Raw genomic sequence first — 21,385 nt, 5'->3', positions numbered from 1 at the left:
GATACGAGAAGGTTTATTTTGTTGTTGGAAAGGAATTAAGGTTCAGGATATGAAATAATTATTTTGGAAGTTGCTGAAGTTGCATGTAACGACTTAGTAATTGCAACTGAGAATTTTGAAGTGTCAATAACAATGACGAATGAGAAAGCTAAAGCTTTGAAGTGATAGCCTTAGTTGATACTAGGGCAAACGTCGGTGGGAAGAGGCAGAGATTTGAGAAAAATTGAAACAGAGTTTTCGGTAGTAAAGATTGCTTTAACATATCAAGATGGAAATAAAGAGTTGATTGATTAAGAAAGAAATTATGAAATAGGTTCATTAAGTGAGAAAGATAACAATGTTACGATGCTTATTAAAACTCAATATGAAGTTGATGCTAGTGCATTGAGGTTAGGACAGGAAGATACAATTACGAAAATTACAATCAATAATTTGGTGATTTTGGTGAGAATGAAAAGTTTAAATATAAGCTCGTATATGGGTTAAGAAAAACTAAACTTGAAGTTCAAAGAAGGAAAGATAAAGAATGCTGCTCATGAAATAACAACTCAACTCCATATAGGTGATTTAGTATTAATTTGGGATAGACCAATAAAGAAAACAATGGGACTAATAATGAAAAAGCTAGATGTCAGATAGGCTGAACCATATAAAATTGCAGACAAAGGAGAGATAATAATATAAAATCGCAAACAAAGATCACAAATAGGCATGAATGATGCTGAAATGCTAAGTATTAAACAAAATATAAATATATTTAAAGATTAGAAATCCCATTGTATATAGTTTATAGGATTTTTTAGTATGATTAATCAAGATTAAATAAGACACAACAAACTCAATTCAAACGTAGAATATAAGAGCATCCTCACGTTCCCTCATTATTAGCTCAACTGAGTTATATGTACCTTAAAATATAATGCCAATTCAATAGTTAGACAATTAGATTTTGAGTCAAACATCAAATTTAAGACTCCTTTACTAGTGGCCAAATTGTCAAATATAAAATAATTCAAAGGAAGAGAATTAGAAATACATTGATCATTAAAAAATCTACAATATAAAGAATACAAGCAAAAAATATAATATTAAAACTACTTAGACATGCCATATAGATCTACCATTGAGTATGAGGGTACATACCAATGATAGAAATTTTTAGCTGTCCTCATAGTTATACCTAGCACCACAACCGTATACCAAAACCAGCACCAGCACCACCATATTTTTACCAGCACCACAACCACCATATTTTTACCAGCACCACAACCACCATATTTTTACCAGCACCACAACCACCATATTTTTACCAGCACCACATCTAATAACACCTTTCATACAAGAACCAATTGCAGCTTCAAGGATCCAAGACTCTTTAATTAAGTCAATATTGTGTCAATTAAAAGTTGAATTATTGATACAGTTTTTGCATCTTCAATATAAGCATCTTCTATCTTCTCTAACTTTATTATTTCAAACAATCAATACCCTGAACATTGTGTTTCAATCATCTTAAAGTTTGAAGCGTGATAAATCAATTTTAATAGAACCACCAAATCTTTCCCAATACCCTCGGGCCGTCACTTACGTGACAAGTAAAGGTCCAGAAATGATGATCTATGTAAAAAAGATAGTCATACTCCTTCCTAAAAGAATCTTGACTCGGTGAATTGGTCTGGGTAGCGTAGGTGAGTTTAAGGACAGGGTTGGTGATGAAGGTGATGGTGAATAGGGGAATGGTAAGGTATTGATGTGTTTTTAACATGTGAAAATTTAAAATGAAGATAGAACCAGCTTCATTATTACTCTTGAAGCAAATCAACATTCAACTACGGTTTGTACTTGATACCGTTTTTTCATGCTTGACTTAATGATTAATCTCTCCAGGATCCTTGTTTAAGCTCCTCATAAAAGGTTTAACAACCTGACTATTTTCTCTTCTAGCTGCAATTGTTTTTTTGCAAACGCTGGATCTAAGGGGTTCCATGGTCCTAACTGATGACTTCTGTAGATCAATTCAACGTCATCAACTCTGGTAGTAACATGTGCTTTTGATCTTCTTGTAGCTTTATCACTTGGATCAAAATGACCTTCAATTGCATCTGCATCTCTTGATCTTCTTGTAGCTTTATCACTTGGATCAAATTGGATTTTATTTGCATCTGCATCTCTTGATCTTCTTGTAGCTTTATCACTTGGATCAAAATGAATTTTATTTGCATCTGCATCTCTTGATCTTCTTGTAGCTTCATCACTTGGATCAAATTGGATTTTATTTGCATCTGCATCTCTTGATCTTCTTGTAGCTTCATCGCTTGTATCAAATTGGATTTTATTTGCATCTGCATCTTTTGATCTTCTTGTAGCTTTATCACTTCTACCAAATCCATTGATAATGCTTTTTTGTAAACAGCAGCAATCTCTTTCCAATAAGGTAAAAAATTTGTTTTTCCATAACTGATTATCCTCTTCAAGATCCTTTATTTCTAGAATATTACTCATATTGCATTTCATGAAAAAATCAATAGTTTTTTTATCAACCAGCTCTTTGTCAAAAAATTTGAATAATTTCTTAGCTGTAAATTCTAACCTTAATTTATATAATGTATAGTAGAATCTCATTTGATCTAATTCTACCTTTTGGATCTTCAAGGATTTTTTAAGTTTATGATTATTTTTTTTTAATTTTTTATTGTCGTTTAAAACTTGAATAATAATGTTATCCATGACTTTATGATGTTTTGATGAATTTGAATATATTAAAAATAATATAATTTAAAATGTTTTTGATTTTATAAGTTTGGTACATTAAATTTATTTTTGTTATGTAGTAGTTCCTGTACCAAAAGCCGCACAAAAATCCTAAAAAGTGCTAAATGCTGCTTATCTATGGTTGTTTCAAATATTTGGTTGCAAACCTCATCTTCTTAACTATTGAGGTAAAGTTAAGTCTCTCTTATTAGCTAGCTCAATTTCCTTAAAAAAATTAATGAAAAATTAGTAATTTTCAAAACAATTTTTGATAAAAAAGAAGTAAAATACGAATACTGTTTAACGTTAAAATCAATATTTATTATATTGATATTGATGACTTATGGAAACAAACCTACCTAACACCTTCACAGTTACTAATGGTAAATGGGAATACGTTTTTAAGCTAATTCTGTCTCCAAGAATCTGATAGTATATGCAAGTAATGTAATGATTGTTTTGAAGTTATAATCTTAATTGAGAACAAACCAACAAGTTGAATCAAATAAATTGAGTATACTCAAAGATAACACATAAATTGACCACAAAATAATTAGATCTTGACAGAAACACTAAGCATAAAATTAATGTGAGATTGAATGGTGGAGAAAGGAAATTAATTACATAGTAATAGCAAAGCTTCACATATAATCGGTCTTAAAAGAATGCAAATAAACTCTTCATTACCATAACGTGAACTAGTACTGATTAAATTGAGTTTAAGGAGTTGCTAGATTTAACAAGTCTTTCTGTGAAAAAAATATGACTATTATTTAATTCTTTGTAATTGTTGTAGTACATTTGATATTTGGCAATCCAAAGACTGAATATAAAGAAGCCAACTTATATGCATCAATCTACTCTTGTACCTCTTATGTTACTTCAATAACACACTACTTTACTTTTTGGCAAAAAAGTTAAAACATCTTCAAATTAGTTTAATAATGATGCAAATTAATAATACAAATATTTTTACCTTCACCTATTCATGTCATAATTCCGGAACTGTAATCACTGAGGTACGTAGAACAAACAAAATCTTTAACTCACTGAACTTGAACAAAATTAAACCAAGGAAAAAAGAAATACTTCATTGATGATGATAATGAATGATAAGATATTCCAATTGAAAACTTGTATTAATGATTCAAATTTATAGAAAATAAAATTTCAATTTGAGTAAAAGAATTTGTGCTTCAATATTAATAATTATAGTTGTTGATAATAATTTGTATTGACATTTAAATAAATTGAATAAATTGCGGTATTTAATGCAAATTAAAAGCTGACTAATATCTGCTCATTTTAATGATTTTGAGGTATTAATGAGTGACCAAGATATATAGTTTGAAATTAAAATTGTAATTTAGAATGAGATCCATCAAACTGTATTACTTGATTTAGCAAAATTATGAATAATTGATTTATTTGTAATTGTTAAAGTTTTCCAATTAAAACAGTAACATATATAATTAAAGTGACCCCTCGATTCATTATAACTTTAAAATAAATAATCCTACCACCTCTTGAATTTAAATATTTAATGGATCATCATGACTTTATTATAAATATCTCAAAATCTGATTAATATCGTTAAATTTAACAAGCTTTTAAAAATAAATTGTAGTATTGATTGAATAATAATATTATATAAAATGAAAACATGAAAAAAAGAAAAGCAGTCTATGTAATAAATTGTTGATTTTTTATTTTTCTTTACTTTGCTTAATAAAAATCTTTAATAGTTAATAAATAATAAATACTGTATATAATAATAATAATAAGAAGCTAAGAGATTGGATTGGTGAAGACACGATTTATGCTTTTCTTTCTGTGTGATTTTCACTATAATATTATATACAGTACGATTGTAATACAATAATTTTAATAATTTTTGAAACAAAAAAGATGAGGATTTATATAATTTGATTTAATTAATTTTATAAACTATTCCATAATTATGATGATATATCATGGTTATATATAGAAATATAATAAAGTAAGAAAGTAAAAAATTATAAAATTATAAAATAAAATTTTAATCAAATTTGTAATGAAAAGTTTTACAAAAAAAAAAAAGAGCTTGAGTGTGTTTCCTATTTTAAGCATAAATTTGAAACCAAATTTCTTATATTTTATAATCGATGTTGAATAAGAGATTTGAAAAGAGAGATGAGGTTGTCATCAATCTTCCTGAGAAAATTTTTGCGCTATTAACGGTCCTGTTTGAGTCTCCACTTAATTTCTCTTTAGTAAACCGACTATCAAGATTATTTAGAAAATTGTGACTTAAATACTTATTTTATGTTTTGCAACTGAATATGTAAATCACAGTTTTTTATCAATCTACATCGAAACTCACAATTTATTAAGACCCAGATATTTCTTATAATTATTAAACTATTCATGCTTTTCATTTTCTTATTTTTGAGTCTAAAGTGGTCTGAGAAAAATTCATAATACTCTATAATTCATTTCTGATTAAACGAAAGTTTAATTTGGATAGCATACTGTTTTGAAGTGTTTACATTTTATTTATGCTTCTTACCTCAAGTTTTAATACAATAAATACTTCACTTGATTAATCCTTACAAAAACACTGTCATTTGTTTTAAACACGCTTTCCACGAAGATCGAAATTGATACATATATATAGTCTATATGTAAACCGCTATTATCCGATGGAGTTAATTATAAATAAAAATGGGAAAAATATTTTACAAAATTGATTTTTTAGTAAGGTGCAAATACACATTCACTGAAATACTTTTAATAATAATTCAGTAAGCAAATATACAATTTTCAATTATTGATAGTACTAACTACAGAAAAATAATTTTGAAAATATGTGCAAAAAATTTATGACAAAATTTCAAAAGAATAATAATAAATTATATGTATATAAATTATGCTCAAAAATCCTTCGAAATTGTAAGGGTTTTTGTAGGTTCTTGCTACCAATTTAGATTAATAAAAGTATTATTGGCAATTAACATCCGTACTACAATGATAATAATGATAATATTTAAAAGAAGAGAAAAATAAAAAATGGATGGCAAAATTTAAAATAATAATTTAATATTTCGATACATGTTCATCTTCATGGTTCAAATTTGATGCTTTAACTTTTCTACTTCTTCATTTGTTGTACCAGCTTTATCATAAAACTGATTTCGCATTAACCTTTTTAAGTGGTTCGTCTTGTTGTTAATCAATAAAACTGGATTCATTTTGTTTTATCAAACTAGATTATTTAGTTTGGTAATTATGATTTGTTTTTATGTGTTTGTATTTACAATTAATACAATAATTAATGATTTACATAAGACAATAATTAATACATAATACAAGATACAAATCTAAGAGTTAAGATTGTAAGAGATAATCATCATATGCACAACATTGAAACTTGGATAATTTATCTTTAAGGACAAGTTTTTTAAAATGGCAAATTTTTTCAGGCTTTAATCTATGTAACATGTATTTGTATAAAAATTTTTCAAAATTGTAGTTTTTGATCTCTTTAATTTTAGTTGTTGGTTATTCATTTGATCAATCAAAGCTGAAATCTCTTCGAAATTACTTTAATTCATCGCTTGCTCAAATCAATACTGAAACATCAAAGAGTTAAAGAGGTGATCATCAAAAAAACACAGCTTCCGAAGGAATTGTACCTGAAGTGATTGATAAGTCTTTGTTTATTTTAATTATTATGTTACAAAATACCTTATATATTTATAATCTAATAAAAATTAATTTAAAAGCAAATCCAATGAAATTATACAACTTCAAAATTCTCCTTTATAATTTAAATCATCTCTTTTTAAAATCTCATCTAATATACCAGCAGAAGCAGCAACTAAACCTAAAAATGGTCTTGAAGGATCTAAAACTTTTGATAAATATTCAGGATGATATTGAGTACCAACAAAAAATTTATGACAATCACTATATAATTCAATCATTTCCATTCTTTTACCAGATTCATCTTTTCCAATAAAATGTAAACCTTTAGATTCTATTTGATTTATTAGTTCTGGATTAACTTCATATCTATGTCTATGTCTTTCAAATACTGAACTAGATCCTCCATATAATTTACGTAATTTACTCCAATCTGAGTTTTCAATAAATTTTGTTTCATGTATACCAAGTCTCATTGTACCACCTAATTTAATTTGATCAACATCTGGCATATATATAACTGATGGTAAAATATTGTCTTCTTCTTTATAATTATCAAATTCTTGTGAAGTTGAACCTTTTATACCTAAAACATTACGTACAAATTCAATTACTGCAACTTGTAAACCTAAACAAACTCCTAAAAATGGTATATTATTTTCTCTTGAGTATTTAGTTGCTGATATCATCCCTTCGATTCCTCTTGATCCAAACCCACCTGGAACTAAAATCCCATCAGCTTGACAAACATAATGCCATGCTTTATGATATTCTGATAAATTTTCATTCTTCATTGTATCTTCTAAATTTGTTGATTCAACCCATTCAATTTTTAATCTACGATTACATCTCATTGATGCATGTTCTAATGATTTAATCACTGATAAATATGAATCATGTAAATGTGTATATTTACCAACTAAAGCAATTGTAACAGTTTCAAATGATTTATCATGAGCACTTGTCAAATGTTTCCATTTACTTAATAATTCTTCACCTTTAATTAAAGAATTTGAATCAACTTCTCCAATATTTAATTTTTTTGTTAAAAATTTCATAATTTTTTGTTGTTTTAACAAAAGTGGAACATGATAAGTTGAATTAACATCATGTACTGCAATAACTTGATCTGGACCAACATGACAAAACATTCCAATTTTTTCAATAGTTTGATGTTCTAATTTTTCTTGACATCTACATGCAATCATATCTGGTGTAAGACCTAAACTTCTTAAATCTTTTATTGCTGCTTGAGTTGGTTTTGTTTTTTGTTCTCCATGTATAACTGGTACTAAACTTACATGAATTAATGCAAAATTATCACTTCCAACTCTGAATTGAAATTGTCTTAATGCTTCAACAAATGGTGCACTTTCTATATCACCAACTGTACCACCTAATTCAACAATACAAACTTCAGGTTCTAATCCTGTATCATCAACTGGTATTCTAGAAACTGTTTCAATCCATTCTTGAATTGCATTTGTAATATGAGGAACAACTTGAACTGTTTTACCTAAATAATCACCTTTTCTTTCTTTTTCAATAACTTTTGAATAAATTTTACCAGTTGTAATATTATGATTTCTAGTTAATGTAATATTTAAATATCTTTCATAATTACCTAAATCTAAATCAACTTCTCCTCCGTCATTTAAAACAAAACATTCACCATGTTCTAATGGAGACATTGTACCTGCATCAATATTCATATACGGATCAATTTTAATAGAAGTTACTCTTAATCCCAAAGTTTTAAATAATAACCCAGTTGATGATGCTAAAACACCTTTCCCAATACCTGAAATTACACCACCTGATACAACAACGTACTTCATAATTTAAATTTTTCAGTTAGATTTTGTAGTAAATAGAATATTGAAATTTAATGAATAAACACGTATATTAAAATCAAAACACGTAAATGACTAATTGTTTGAATGAAAGTTTATAAACTCTGAAAAATGCAAGACGTTAAGATATTCAAAATGAAGGAATATGGTTAATGAACAAATAAATTGTAGATAAAGTACTATGCCCTCTTAAATAAAAGAATTTAAGCGGGAAGAAGAAAAAGAAGAAGAAGAAGAGGTAGGTATCAAAATAATTTTGTTGATGTTTTATTTAAATTTTTTTTCTACTTGATGCTCTTCTTCTATATAATTGTAGACTTCCTAATTGGGAAATGTTAAGTAAGAAATAATGTGAGCTGAGGTATACACTTCATTAACTAACCTTTTTCATATGAAAAGTAATTATCATAAAGAGCAATAATTGATAATTAGAAGTACCTATTATATCAGCACAAATTCATGAATGTTTCAATATATGCCAATTTCTTGAAAATAATAAAATGAACAAGAAAAATTACCATTCACTGTGAGTTCAAAACAACAATGAATCGCATAGGCAATCTAATCTGCTACAAAAATATTTGGTTAACTCAATAGTCAACTAAATCATCTTCTTGAATAAAGTTTTGTATTCTTTTTCATTATTACAAAAAACCCTAACCCACTAAATTTCATACGATCTTGACTCCACCAATTTCATTATTTTCATTCATTAATAATTGAGCTTTACCTTGTTTAATCAAATATTCTTTTATAACTTTAATCAATAAAGATTCATCCAAATTTTTTAAATCTTGAGGTAATCCACCATTTTGTAATTCATCATCATCATTTTTAGTTAATTCATATAATGTTAGAACTGTCCCCTTTTGACCAGTATTACTTATATATTCATAAATTATATTACCCCATTCTGTAAGACTTCTCCAATATATGAAAATTCCCAAATCTGGTTTCTTATGATTTATATATTCTGCCTTTTTGGAATGTATTAAATTATTAATTATTAAATTCTTAAATTCTGAATTGACTTGTCTATTTATTGATTTATTGTTGAATAGTAACGGTAGGTTTGAAATATCTATTGATGAAATTTGAGAATTTTTCGGCACTCCATCTAATGTTAATGAAGTTATTTTATAGTATTCACAATATTGTAGAATTATATTATTCCATGATTCTAATTGTTGTTGTTGTATTGTTTGATTTGGTTGCTTGGTATATAAAGGAGGGAACGTATGTATTTTAGGGAACTTAAATTCAGTAATGACTTGAGGATTTTCCATTACTCAACATGTAAGTAATGGTTATAGATTTGAAAATGCAACTTTTGGTGTTACAATATTATACTTTAATTAGTTTACGAATTTATTTTTTTGCTGCAAATCCTAATCTCAGGAACTGAATTTAAAATATTGATAACCAGCTCATAGACAGTTTTAAGTACTATGCTAGCAACAGCTTAGTGATACTACAAATCAATACTACAACATCATAATTTATATACTTTTTAAAAGTTCATTAAAAAAAAATTACACAAACTTCATTACAAAATATTATTATTCATTCTAAAAAAAACCACCAAACCACTTTTTCTCTTAAGCTTCAGCCATATCTCTTAAACGACGAATGGTTGATCTTACAGTAGCAGCAGCAGCAGTAGAAACAGTATATGCACCACCAGCAACGGTTTTTTTACAACTTTTACATGACCAAATACCAGCTGAACCTCTTTGGACAGTTCTTTTACCACAAAAAGAACAATCATATTTTGCATGTTGTTGAACTTCTAATTTTTTGGTTTGTCTTCTTAATGATGAACCATATCTTACACCGAATTTACCGGTAATTCCTACTTTCTTTGTTCTTTTAGTCCTATTAAAAATTTTGTTAGTATTTTATATTTTGAACAGTAATTTAATATGAAGAATTAAGAAGTTAAAACGTTGATCAATAAAACTGTATCTATGGTGACTGAGTATATTGAAAATGATGTGCAAATAAGGGTTTTATTTTGGAAATTTGATCGATTGTGTAGTAGTTTTTGACTTTGAAATTTTTCGAATATTTTCACCTGCGTTGAATCAAACGCTCGCTTAATCTGTTTTTTATCTATTTTATAGTGATCTGCTTTCAATAAGGTAAATGTAGTAGTTTAAAATTGATTCTGATATATTTAACTTGTACGTATAAATTTGCACTAAATTTTTTGAAATCATCTTGAACATATTGTTATCTCTCCTTTAATTCAAACATTCATTAAGCCACCCTAGCTTGATCTAAGTCTATGTTCTCTTTTCACTTCACTTCAGTTCATGATCCATATCATTATATGATTGAAACATACATTATATATATTTATTGATGTGTAGTAATAATGAAAATAAAACAAGAAAGTGAAAATTCCTATTTTTTTATTTTTTTCAATCTTCTCTCTTACTAAAATTATTATCGCATATTAAACTACTTACTACAATAGTTAACTATTTTCTCTCTCTAATTCTTCTATTTAAAATTTTATCACACAAAAATACTAGGTAAGGGCTGTAACCCTAATTTGAAATATACAAATAATGTACTAGCTAAAATTATATTAGAGTACCAAATTTGTACAAGGTAAGTTTGATTAATACATTTATATATTCAACTACTGTAAATTGTATGTAAAGATCATACTTATGACCATAATATATAAACAATTAGCAAAAAATTATTAGTGTGTGACCAGCAAAAGATATATTGAAGAATTCCAAAACACATGTAGATATTAACCATATTATTTTCTCAAACTCTCAACATTTATGTAGTATTAATTATACCATTAGAAGTTCATATTTGTCAATAGGTTTTTGTAAATAATCAAGCTGTACCATCACCTCCTCCAATTGGTGGAAATAAATCCGCTGATGCCATAACTATATCACCATCACCATCATCATCATCCTGAATTATGTTGTCATCAATAGGATCCATATTATTCGGAGGATGTTGATTTGGTATTGGTCCTTGATTTTGTTGTTGTTGTTGTTGTTGTTGTTCTGGTAGTGCTTGTTGTTGTTGATTTCTATCATGATTTAAAGTAAATGCTTGGTTTTGAAATACTGGTTGTTGTTCAATATGAGGTGCATTTTCTGGATTTGTTATTTGATTTATTGGTGTAAGTAAATTATTTGTTCTTGCTAAATTTTCAAGTAATCTTGCTTGCATTTGAGCTAGTGCAATATGAGGTTGTTGATGTAGTTGTTGATGTTGTGGTGGTTGGGTTTGTGGTTGTGGATTTGGAAGTTGTGGTTGAATTTGTTGAGGTTGTTGAGGTTGTTGAGGTTGTTGAGGTTGAGTTCCTTGATTCTGTTGTTGTTGCTCTAATTGATCAATTTGTTGTTCGGTTCTATTCAATCTTTGTTGATGTTCTTGAATTCTTTGTTGATGATGATTTCTAATTAATCTTTGGAAATGTTCTCTCATTTCATCAGGTCCCATATTACCTTCATTTAATTCTCTAAATATTTCTCTATTAATTTCAATCAATTCTTCATTTAAATGATTGTTAATATTGTTGATATTATTATTATTTGGTAATCCTAATCTACCTTCCCAAGGATTAGTATTATTTTGTTCATTATTATTATTGATTTCATTATTATCATTATTATTATTGTTATTTTCATTATCATTATTATTATTATTTTCTTGATCTGCATCACCATTTAAAAATCGACGTCTTCTTTCATTAAATAATACATGAATATCACCTTGATCAATTTGATAAGTTCTTTCTTCCATAACTTGATTAAGATAATTTCTTAATTGATTAACTCCATGACCACTAAATACACAAAATAATGATTTTTGATGTTCATTAAAATCTGGTGGAGGTTCACGACAATATTGAGTAATTTCTCTTCTTAAAAATGCTGATATACCAGTTAATGATAAATGAGTTAATTTTGGACAACTTTTTAATAATAAATAAATTGGTCCAATATTTAAATTTGTACAATAACTTAAATGAACTCTTTCTAAACAATCTTGTTCACCTCTACGTCTAACTAATTCTAATATACCAGAATCAGTAATCATTGAACATTTTACTAAACCTATTCTTCTTAATTTTGGTAAATTTGCTAATTCAACTAATGTCCAATCAGTTAATTGTGAACAACATGCTAAATCAATATATTGTATACGATGACAATATCTAACTAATGCAGCAACTCCATAATCAGTGATTAAACCACAATGACCTAAATGAATATAATGTAAACTTCTACCTAATTGACTTAAAGCTCTTAAACTTGCATCTGTTATTTGCATACATTTACTTAAAACAACATTTCTTAATCTTGGAGCACAAGAAACTAATTTTTCAACTAATTTATCAGTAATTGCATTACAACCAGTTATATCAATAATTCTTAATTTTTCAAGTATAAATCCATCAGGTATTAATTCAAATAATTTATCAGTTATACCTGGAGCATTACTAATTCTAAATTCTCTTAATTGTGATAATTCTAAAAATATTTTTTTTAAATATAAATCTGTAACATTTTCACAACCATGTAAATCAATTTCAACTAATGATTTACAATTTTCATACATTACTAAAATTGATTCATCAGTAATTTTATTACTTGAATTAAATTTTAATCTTTTTAACATTGGACAACTTTTTAATAATTTTATAATTGTAATTTCATTTACATTCCCACAACCTGGTGCATATAAACCTTGTAATTTTGGACAATTATCAGCTAATGCATTTATTATATCATCATGTATATCAGTTACTCCAGTTAAATCAATAGATTGTAATCTTTCACAACCTTGTAAAACATTTGTTATAGGTGATCTTGTTAATTTTGCACAATTAACTAAAGTTAATCTTTCTAATTTTGGACAACCAATAAATAAATTTAATAATTTATCATCAACTAATTTTGTCATAAATGATAAATTTAATCTTTTTATAAATTGTCTATAATCCCAATGAGTTTTATTCTTATTAATTTCCATAACTGATTTAATTTTTTTAAATGCTAAATCATTTTGCATATTTGGTCTAAACCATAACATTTCAATTATTAAATCTGCAATTTCTGTACAAGTTGTTGCTAATGAATACCAATCTTTTCTTTCTAAATAATGAAATACTTGTAATAATACTTCTGTTGGTAATCTTAATAAAGAATTTTTATTAATTTTCAAATTTTCATCAATATATGGACCATGAGGACGTTTAATACTTGATAATCTTCTTTTAATTACAATTGCTTTTCTTAATTCTTCATAATCATTATATTCATTATCCATCATAAAATCAACATCAATATTATCATTTTGATGTAGTATTGAATTCTTATCTGTACTTGATTGATTTTGATGTTTGCCGCCATCATTATTAATAATATTATTGTTTTGTATTAGTGAATTACTATGATTATTATTATGTTGTTGTTGATTATTTATTTGAGTATCCATATCTTGATCTTCATCATCATCCTCATCATCATCATTTGAGTCAGGTGATTGGTTTTTAATTATAGTTGATCTTGGTGATAGTTCTGCATGATGATTTTGTTCATAATCTTCTAGACTAGTGGGTGAACTCATATGAAATGAAATTTTAATCAAATTCTGTTGAATTAATTGTTAAATGATGTACAGATGAATTGAATTTATTAATATTTTATTAATAGAAAGTGTATGAATTAATGATTAATTATTAATAATAATTGATGGTGTTATTAAATTTAATATATTTGCTTCAATTGTTTACACAAATATTATTCTATTGTATTGATAAAAAATAGATCAACATAAATTGATCTTAATAAGATTGATTGAAGTTATGATATAAATCAAAGTATTAATTTGATTCAATTTATTAATAATGAATTAATTGGTAATTGATTGATAAATGATTATTGTTAATTATAATAATAAGTCAAATTATATGATTATTAAATATTATTATTATTGATATTAAAGTATTGCATAATTAAATATTATTGTTTTTTTTTTTATCTCTCTTAAAGTAATAAAATTAAATAGGCCTAAAGAGAAAAGATAATACAAAATCAATAATGAATTGATAGTATTAGATTAAATATTGCAGTATGGATGTATATTTATTTTGTTATTAATTATAGTATTATCTATTATTTAGTAATATTAATATTACAAGTTGATACATAATGACTATAGAAGTTATGATAATAACAAATAGTAAAGTATAGAGCTATGATCCAAATAATTTATAAATTATGATTTTTGTAGTAAGCTATTATAACATAAAATAGTTTTTTATGTATCATTATCACGTTACTACTAAATTTGTTGCAAAAAAAAAAGATGATTTATTTGAAATACAATAACGATCTATATCTTAATTTGTTACCACAATTGATTTATTCAATCTAAATGTAAAAAAAGATATAGATTAAGAGTTCATATTTAAAATTATAACATGTACTATAATAACGTACAACGGTGAGTTTAATAAGTGTAATAGACCAAAAATATTTATTAGTTAGTTCTTATTATCAAATAATTTTTTTTACAACCAAATTACGCGAAAGTTAATGTAATTAATTATCAAAACATAAGTTCATATTCACATTAATGAATATATACTCATATCATTATTGTAAAAACTACACTTTCAATTCAGTTTTAAATAGAAGAAACAACTACGTTTATTCGTTATTAGTGCTCATTAATTATTCAACGTCTCATAACTTTACTTCATCATTAATTTTACTTCATATTGAACTCCAACCATTAACATTTTAATTCATAAATCTTATAATACTTGTAAATCATGTCAACACTAGATGCATTTATACATGATTTCAAAACAAGTATATCTAAAAAGGATTCAAAACTATTGAAATCATTAATTACAATAAATCCAGGACAAATTGCACAAGTTAGAAAAAATTTTAATGTACCAACAGTTTATCAAATGTATTCAATACCTGATAAATTTAGACTAGTATTAACAACATATTTAAAAATTTTAAAATCTATATATATACAACAAAGTTTAAATTCATCATTTGATAATTTTAATGAAATGTGTAATTATTTATTAAAAGCAAGTGAAAGTTGTGATAATTGGATTATGCCAGTTATAATATCAAGTTTTGAAGAATTGATTTTATTATATAAAGTTAAACAATCAAAAGAACCAGAAGATTTAGATTCAATTTTAGATGATACAATTGATGATAATAATAATTTAATTTTTAATAATGAAAAATCAAAAAAATCATCATTAGAAGAATTAATTTCAACTTTAAGAAAAGGTTTTATTTTAACTTTTAATGATAAAAATCCTGATTTAAAACAAAGTAAAAAAAATGATGTTTATTTTTTTTTATCAAATTTTGTCAAATATTGTTTTAAAATGAATAAATTAGTTATTGCAAAAAGTATGATGGAAGTTGTTAAAAATTCAACTCAAAAATTACCAAGTATGAATCAAAGTATAAGTACAAGAAAACATGGTATAACTTATTTATATTTCCAATCATTAATTGCATTAGATGATGGTGATTATTTATTAAGTGAAAAATTATTAGATGATGCATTAAAATTATTATCATATTATAAAATTAAAGATAGTAAACAATTACAACAAATTTTAATAATATTAATACCATTAAAATTATATAATAAAGGAAAATTACCAAATAATTCAATTTGGATTAAATTTAAACCATTAAAAATTTTATATAAAGATAATTTTTTAAAAGCAATTCAAGAAGGTAATTTAAAAAAATATGATGAATGTTTAAAAAAATTTGAAATTTTATTATTAAAAAAACATTTATATATATTAATGTTATTATTAAGACAATTTGTACAATTAAAATTAATTAAAAAAATTACAAATATTATTAAAGATAATAATTCAAATGATTCAATGATTCAATTAAATGCTTTCAAAATTGGATTTGAAATATCTTCAAATTATAATGAATTAACAAATACAATAAATGAACCAATAAATAAAATAAATATTTTAGAAATTGAAAATATTATTGCAAATTTAATTTCAATTGGTTTAATAAGAGGTCAATTAAGTAATAATTCCAATGTTATAATATTATCAAAAAGTAAACCATTTCCAAAAATATTTGATGTTAAAGTGGATAAACTTGATGCTAAACTCGATAAATGATAAGATAAAAAGCTGAGTATTTTCACAATTAACTTCTGATGGTGTAGTAAACAACAACACAAATTATATACTGCAAAATGTGCTTGAATATACTAATTATTAATCTTACAGTAAGAGCTCTTGATTTTTCAATAATTTAATTGTAGCTTATTCTCAAATATGATAAGAGCTTTCCAATACCTCTTTGATGCAAATAGGATATCAATGAGTAAACTTTTACTCATTAAATTTGAACAACCTCAAATGAAGTTTGCGGTAAGAAATAATAATTACATTCAATAATATTTGTTTCAGATAATTTACATTAAACCAAAAAAAAAAAAAAACCGTTTAAGATTTATTTATCTCGTAAATTTAATTACTATAACATTATATACAGGAACAATTGATCTAAAATTTTGATAGATTCTAGAATCAATTTTGATTCTATTTAAAATACGATAATGATGACAAGACCATTATCAGGAATTGTTGAAATATGAAAGTAAAAGTTCCAATTTTTGACCTGTTGTTGTTACATTTATAATTGAATCTGATTAAAAATTTGAAGGAGGTCATATTTTATTTAATGATATCACAAGTGTTGAGAAATTAATCAAATAATTAGTCTCAAAAGGAGACAAAAAGAGAGAAAAGGTTTTAAAATAAAATTCTATTAGCAATTAATTGTATCTGTTTGAGATTTGAGTAGAGGCTTACAATTCCATTATATATTTGGTCCAATGATTGGAAGTTTTTTCTATTCATATAATTCATTCATATAATTCATATAAGTTGTGCGTGATTTTTTTTTTTTTTTCATGATGTAACTAATTTACATATATTTATTACCGATACTATATATGTGATTCAAAAGACTCAAGATATTTTTTTTTCTTCATTTTTTCTATACCAAGATAGATTAAAAAGATTTTTGTTTGATTATCATTGTATAATTATAATTTATAATGATATTTTAAGAATCTTTATAGTTTAAAACCAACATGTACTAAATAACTTTAACTCTTTAAACAATTTAATTTGTGTATGATAATCTGATATTAGTGTACACATATTATTCAAATATATAAAAATAGGGGCTGTCATAATAATAATAATAATTAATATTATTAAATTATATAATTACAAACCCACCAAATAATTATAATAATTAACATTAATTATATATATTAATACTATTATTCTTTTTATCATTCACCACTCTTTAATCAAATTATTCATCATCATTACCTATTCAATTATATATATATATATAAATATCAATTGTTAAAAATCAAATCCCCACAAAATCCAGATTTTTCAATACAAATTTATTTGATTAATTTTTTTGTCAACTTATTTAATTTATTATACAACGTATATTCTTTTTTTTTTACAACCAAAAATATTCAATTAAAAAAATCAACTTATTATATGATATTGTTAGTTAACTAATAATCTATTTATTATTCATTCTTCAATTCAACTAGTCAATCTTTTTATAATTCTTTTGAACAAATAAATAATAAATTTAAGAATAAGAAGATATTAATTGCATGGGATATTATTAATTATCATGAATAATTATTTAAATTCTTCAGATCAACATCAAATTCAACAACAACAACAACAACAGCAAACTAGAAGTAGATCAGGAACTTTATCATCGATTTTCTCAAAAGATCAATTAACTCCAAAAAATTCAAATACTTCAACAAATTATAGTAATAATAATAGCAATCATCATTATAATAATCATCTGAATAATATTAATATACCTTCATCATCATCAAGTAATAGTCCAATTCATTTAATTGATTCAAATAATTATTTAAATAACAACAGCAATATTAATAATAATAATAATGATAATTTGTTGAATTTACCAAATAAAGAGATTAATTTATCATCTTCATCACCAATTAATAGTAATTTTAATGACTTTAATAGTATAACTAATAATAATAACAATACTAGTATAAGTACTTCATCACCAAATAAAAGAGTTAGATCAGGTTCATTATTTTCAACCAATTCAATTTGGAATGATGATAGTCATTCATTATCAAATAGTAATCATAGTTTAAATTCTGATTCAAATTGTTTATCAAATAATACGGGAAATAATAACAATAGTAATCATTTTTTAAGTCCTTCAACAGATTCAACTTCATTTCCTCAACAACTGCAATCTTCAAGAAATAGATCATATACAACAAATGCGGCAATACCAAGTGTTACAATTAATTCTTCAAATGATCCATTTAATGGTAATCTATTGAAAAATTTTAGTTCAAAAGTTTCTACCTCACCTTTTGTTTCAGTTTCAAATAAAACAAATGATATGAATTTATTATTAGATAATTTTATGTTAAGTAATAATACTACTGGTCAACAACAACAACAACAGCTGCAACAGCAACAACAGGCAGCCCCTAGAATTAGATCACAAACTTATTCTGGTAGTACTCCACCAGCAGTTCATGAACAATTATTTGGATCGGGTGCACCATTATCATCAACTTCTTCATCATTTAAACAATTTTATCAACCTCAAAATCCATTTCCTCAACAATTTCCACCAGTATTTGAAGCATCAATTGATGAAATTAATAATAATCATCCTACTTTAATTGATGATTTTGACTTTGGTCAATTAATTATAACAACAAATTTTGAAAATACAAATCTTGGACCAACGAAATTTTTATTATTTGATAATTTACCATTATTTATTGATTCAATTAAATTATTTTCAATTTTAAATAACTCAAATAGTCAAAATAAATTTGGAACTGTTATTAGTGTTAAAATCACAATTACAACTACTTCAAAATTGGCATTAATTGAATGTTCAAATATTGAAACTGCAATGAATTTAAAAGCAAATTTTAATCATTTGGAAATAGTCCCAGGAAATACTTTATATGTAGCTTTTGCAAAAGTCGAACAGCCTAATTTTCAATCTCAAAATCAACCTCAACAACAAACACCACAATCACAACCACTACAACAACCTCAACAACAGCTGAAACCAGACTATAGCAAACATTCTCAATCCCATTCTGATGGATCAATTGATTTTGAACATACAACTACTAAAACAAACATATCTGCAGTGCAAGTAAATTTAATGGAATCAATTACAAAATTATCATCGACAGTTCAAGCTGATTTGAAAAAGATTCAATCAATGATAAACAAATGTTTAACATATCCAAACGATCAATATCAAGATAATTTTGGACCATTACCAGACCCAATACCATTAAGACAATTTGATTCACCAACATTACGAGAATTAAGAAAAGTTTTAGAAAATAAAGAATCTGGCTTAATTGATCAAAATAATGAATTATCAAATATTGATCTTGAAGAATTAGCTTTGGCAATGTTGGATGAATTACCAGAAATTTGTCATGATTATTTAGGGAATACAATTGTTCAAAAATTATTTACTTTAATTAAAGATCCATTAATAAAATTAATGATGGTTAAAGAAATAACTCCATATTTAACTCAATTAGGTATTCATAAAAATGGTACATGGGCTATACAAAAAGTCATAAGTTTATGTTTATCAGATTATCAACAAATGTATTTAATAGGTGCAAGTTTAAAACCATACTCCGTTAAATTATTCAATGATCAATTTGGTAATTACGTTATACAAGGTTGTATAAAGTTTGGTTCACCATACAATGATTTTGTGTTTGAAGCAATGATTGATAATTTTTTAGAAATTAGTTTTGGTAGATTTGGTGCAAGATGTATTCGTACTATTTTAGAAAGTTATCATGATCCAACAAATCCAACAAAAACTTTAGTTACAAATGAACAAGTACTAGTTATTGCAGGATTAATAGTTGAATACGCAAATGAATTAGTTGTTAATACAAATGGTAGTTTATTAATTACTTGGTATTTAGATACATTTGTTGATTGTGATCATAAAATTGAATTATTAATGAATAAATTCTTACCATGTATAAAACATTTATGTGTTCATAAATTAGCTAATCTCACAATTTTGAAATTACTTAATGTTAGAATTGATCAAACTTCAAGACAAACTATAATTGATACAATATTTGGTAATACAGAGAATTTAGAATTTATTTTACAAGAAAGTGATAATAATACATTAAATTCAGGACCATTATTCATTTATAAAATACTTAGTTATCCAATTTTAACAGATTTAGCTGCACCATATTTACCAACTATTAAAAGATTATTAATGGAAATTAATATAATAAATTATCATAACTACAAAAAATTGATGGACGAGGTTGGATTATCAAGTAGTAGATTGAATAGAAATGTTAGTATGAAAAGAAATGGTCGAAGAAACAATAATAATAACAATCATAATAACAACAACAACAACAATAATGTTAGATCTGGGAATTATTACAATAACAACAATAACAATGGCTCCAATCACAACCACAACAATAACCCTAATAATAATAACCAATATATTCAAAATCAAAACCAACAACATACTGGTTCTTATAATCAACCATACTCACAACAACAAACAAATCAACAACCATATATTCCTTTACAACAATCCCAGCAATATATAATTCAACCATCTATGTATATGAAACAATATTATGCTCAACAAGCTATGGCTCAGCAATCAATGTCTCAACAAAATCAGCATCAACCACCACAATTTAGTCCATCTTATTTCCAACAACAACAACAACAACCACAACAACAACCCTTATCACCGCAAGATCTAGCAGTAATGCAACAATTGGAGCAATTATCATTAAGTTCAGCGGCTCTAGGTTACAATTCAAATCCAGGTACACCTACAATTCAAAGAAATCTGTATCTTTGATTGATCAACTAACTTTTATGCAATAATACTCTCATTAGAATACGCTTTTAATAACATGATGATGATGACTACATT

At 25.4% G+C, this 21,385-nt stretch overlaps 7 protein-coding genes across 7 annotated transcripts; 2 read left to right on the top strand and 5 right to left on the bottom strand. All coding sequences in view use genetic code 12, as the record gives it.

Moving 5' to 3' along the window:
* Window positions 1–1,905: 1,905 nt before the first annotated feature.
* Window positions 1,906–2,727, bottom strand: KGF54_000769 (uncharacterized protein; the record flags this gene model as incomplete). The annotated part of the gene is made up of 1 exon (XM_051766717.1): window positions 1,906–2,727. One exon carries the CDS (start codon window positions 2,725–2,727, stop codon window positions 1,906–1,908), a length of 822 nt encoding a protein of 273 aa, XP_051621983.1.
* Window positions 2,728–6,539: 3,812 nt separating this feature from the next.
* Window positions 6,540–8,273, bottom strand: URA7 (CTP synthase; the record flags this gene model as incomplete). The annotated part of the gene is made up of 1 exon (XM_051766716.1): window positions 6,540–8,273. The coding sequence occupies one exon, from the start codon at window positions 8,271–8,273 to the stop codon at window positions 6,540–6,542; it is 1,734 nt and encodes a 577-aa protein (XP_051621982.1).
* A 686-nt stretch (window positions 8,274–8,959) lies between these two features.
* KGF54_000767 (ESCRT-II subunit protein) lies at window positions 8,960–9,574 on the bottom strand (the record flags this gene model as incomplete). Its single annotated transcript, XM_051766715.1, has 1 exon — window positions 8,960–9,574. The coding sequence occupies one exon, from the start codon at window positions 9,572–9,574 to the stop codon at window positions 8,960–8,962; it is 615 nt and encodes a 204-aa protein (XP_051621981.1).
* Window positions 9,575–9,886: 312 nt separating this feature from the next.
* RPL43A (60S ribosomal eL43 domain-containing protein) lies at window positions 9,887–10,633 on the bottom strand (the record flags this gene model as incomplete). Its single annotated transcript, XM_051766714.1, has 2 exons — window positions 9,887–10,163; window positions 10,596–10,633. 2 exons carry the CDS (start codon window positions 10,631–10,633, stop codon window positions 9,887–9,889), a joined length of 315 nt encoding a protein of 104 aa, XP_051621980.1.
* A 514-nt stretch (window positions 10,634–11,147) lies between these two features.
* GRR1 (SCF ubiquitin ligase complex subunit) lies at window positions 11,148–13,901 on the bottom strand (the record flags this gene model as incomplete). The annotated part of the gene is made up of 1 exon (XM_051766713.1): window positions 11,148–13,901. One exon carries the CDS (start codon window positions 13,899–13,901, stop codon window positions 11,148–11,150), a length of 2,754 nt encoding a protein of 917 aa, XP_051621979.1.
* A 1,210-nt stretch (window positions 13,902–15,111) lies between these two features.
* KGF54_000764 (uncharacterized protein) lies at window positions 15,112–16,476 on the top strand (the record flags this gene model as incomplete). The annotated part of the gene is made up of 1 exon (XM_051766712.1): window positions 15,112–16,476. One exon carries the CDS (start codon window positions 15,112–15,114, stop codon window positions 16,474–16,476), a length of 1,365 nt encoding a protein of 454 aa, XP_051621978.1.
* A 1,555-nt stretch (window positions 16,477–18,031) lies between these two features.
* On the top strand, window positions 18,032–21,310 carry KGF54_000763 (uncharacterized protein; the record flags this gene model as incomplete). The annotated part of the gene is made up of 1 exon (XM_051766711.1): window positions 18,032–21,310. One exon carries the CDS (start codon window positions 18,032–18,034, stop codon window positions 21,308–21,310), a length of 3,279 nt encoding a protein of 1,092 aa, XP_051621977.1.
* Window positions 21,311–21,385: the final 75 nt, after the last annotated feature.

Source organism: Candida jiufengensis, assembly GCF_024610255.1.
Source record: "Candida jiufengensis strain CBS 10846 chromosome Unknown scaffold7, whole genome shotgun sequence".
In the NCBI taxonomy this organism is placed as follows: domain Eukaryota; kingdom Fungi; phylum Ascomycota; class Pichiomycetes; order Serinales; family Debaryomycetaceae; genus Lodderomyces; species Lodderomyces jiufengensis.
Note: the sequence above shows the minus strand (reverse complement) of the source record. Positions and strands in the feature narration are given on the sequence as shown.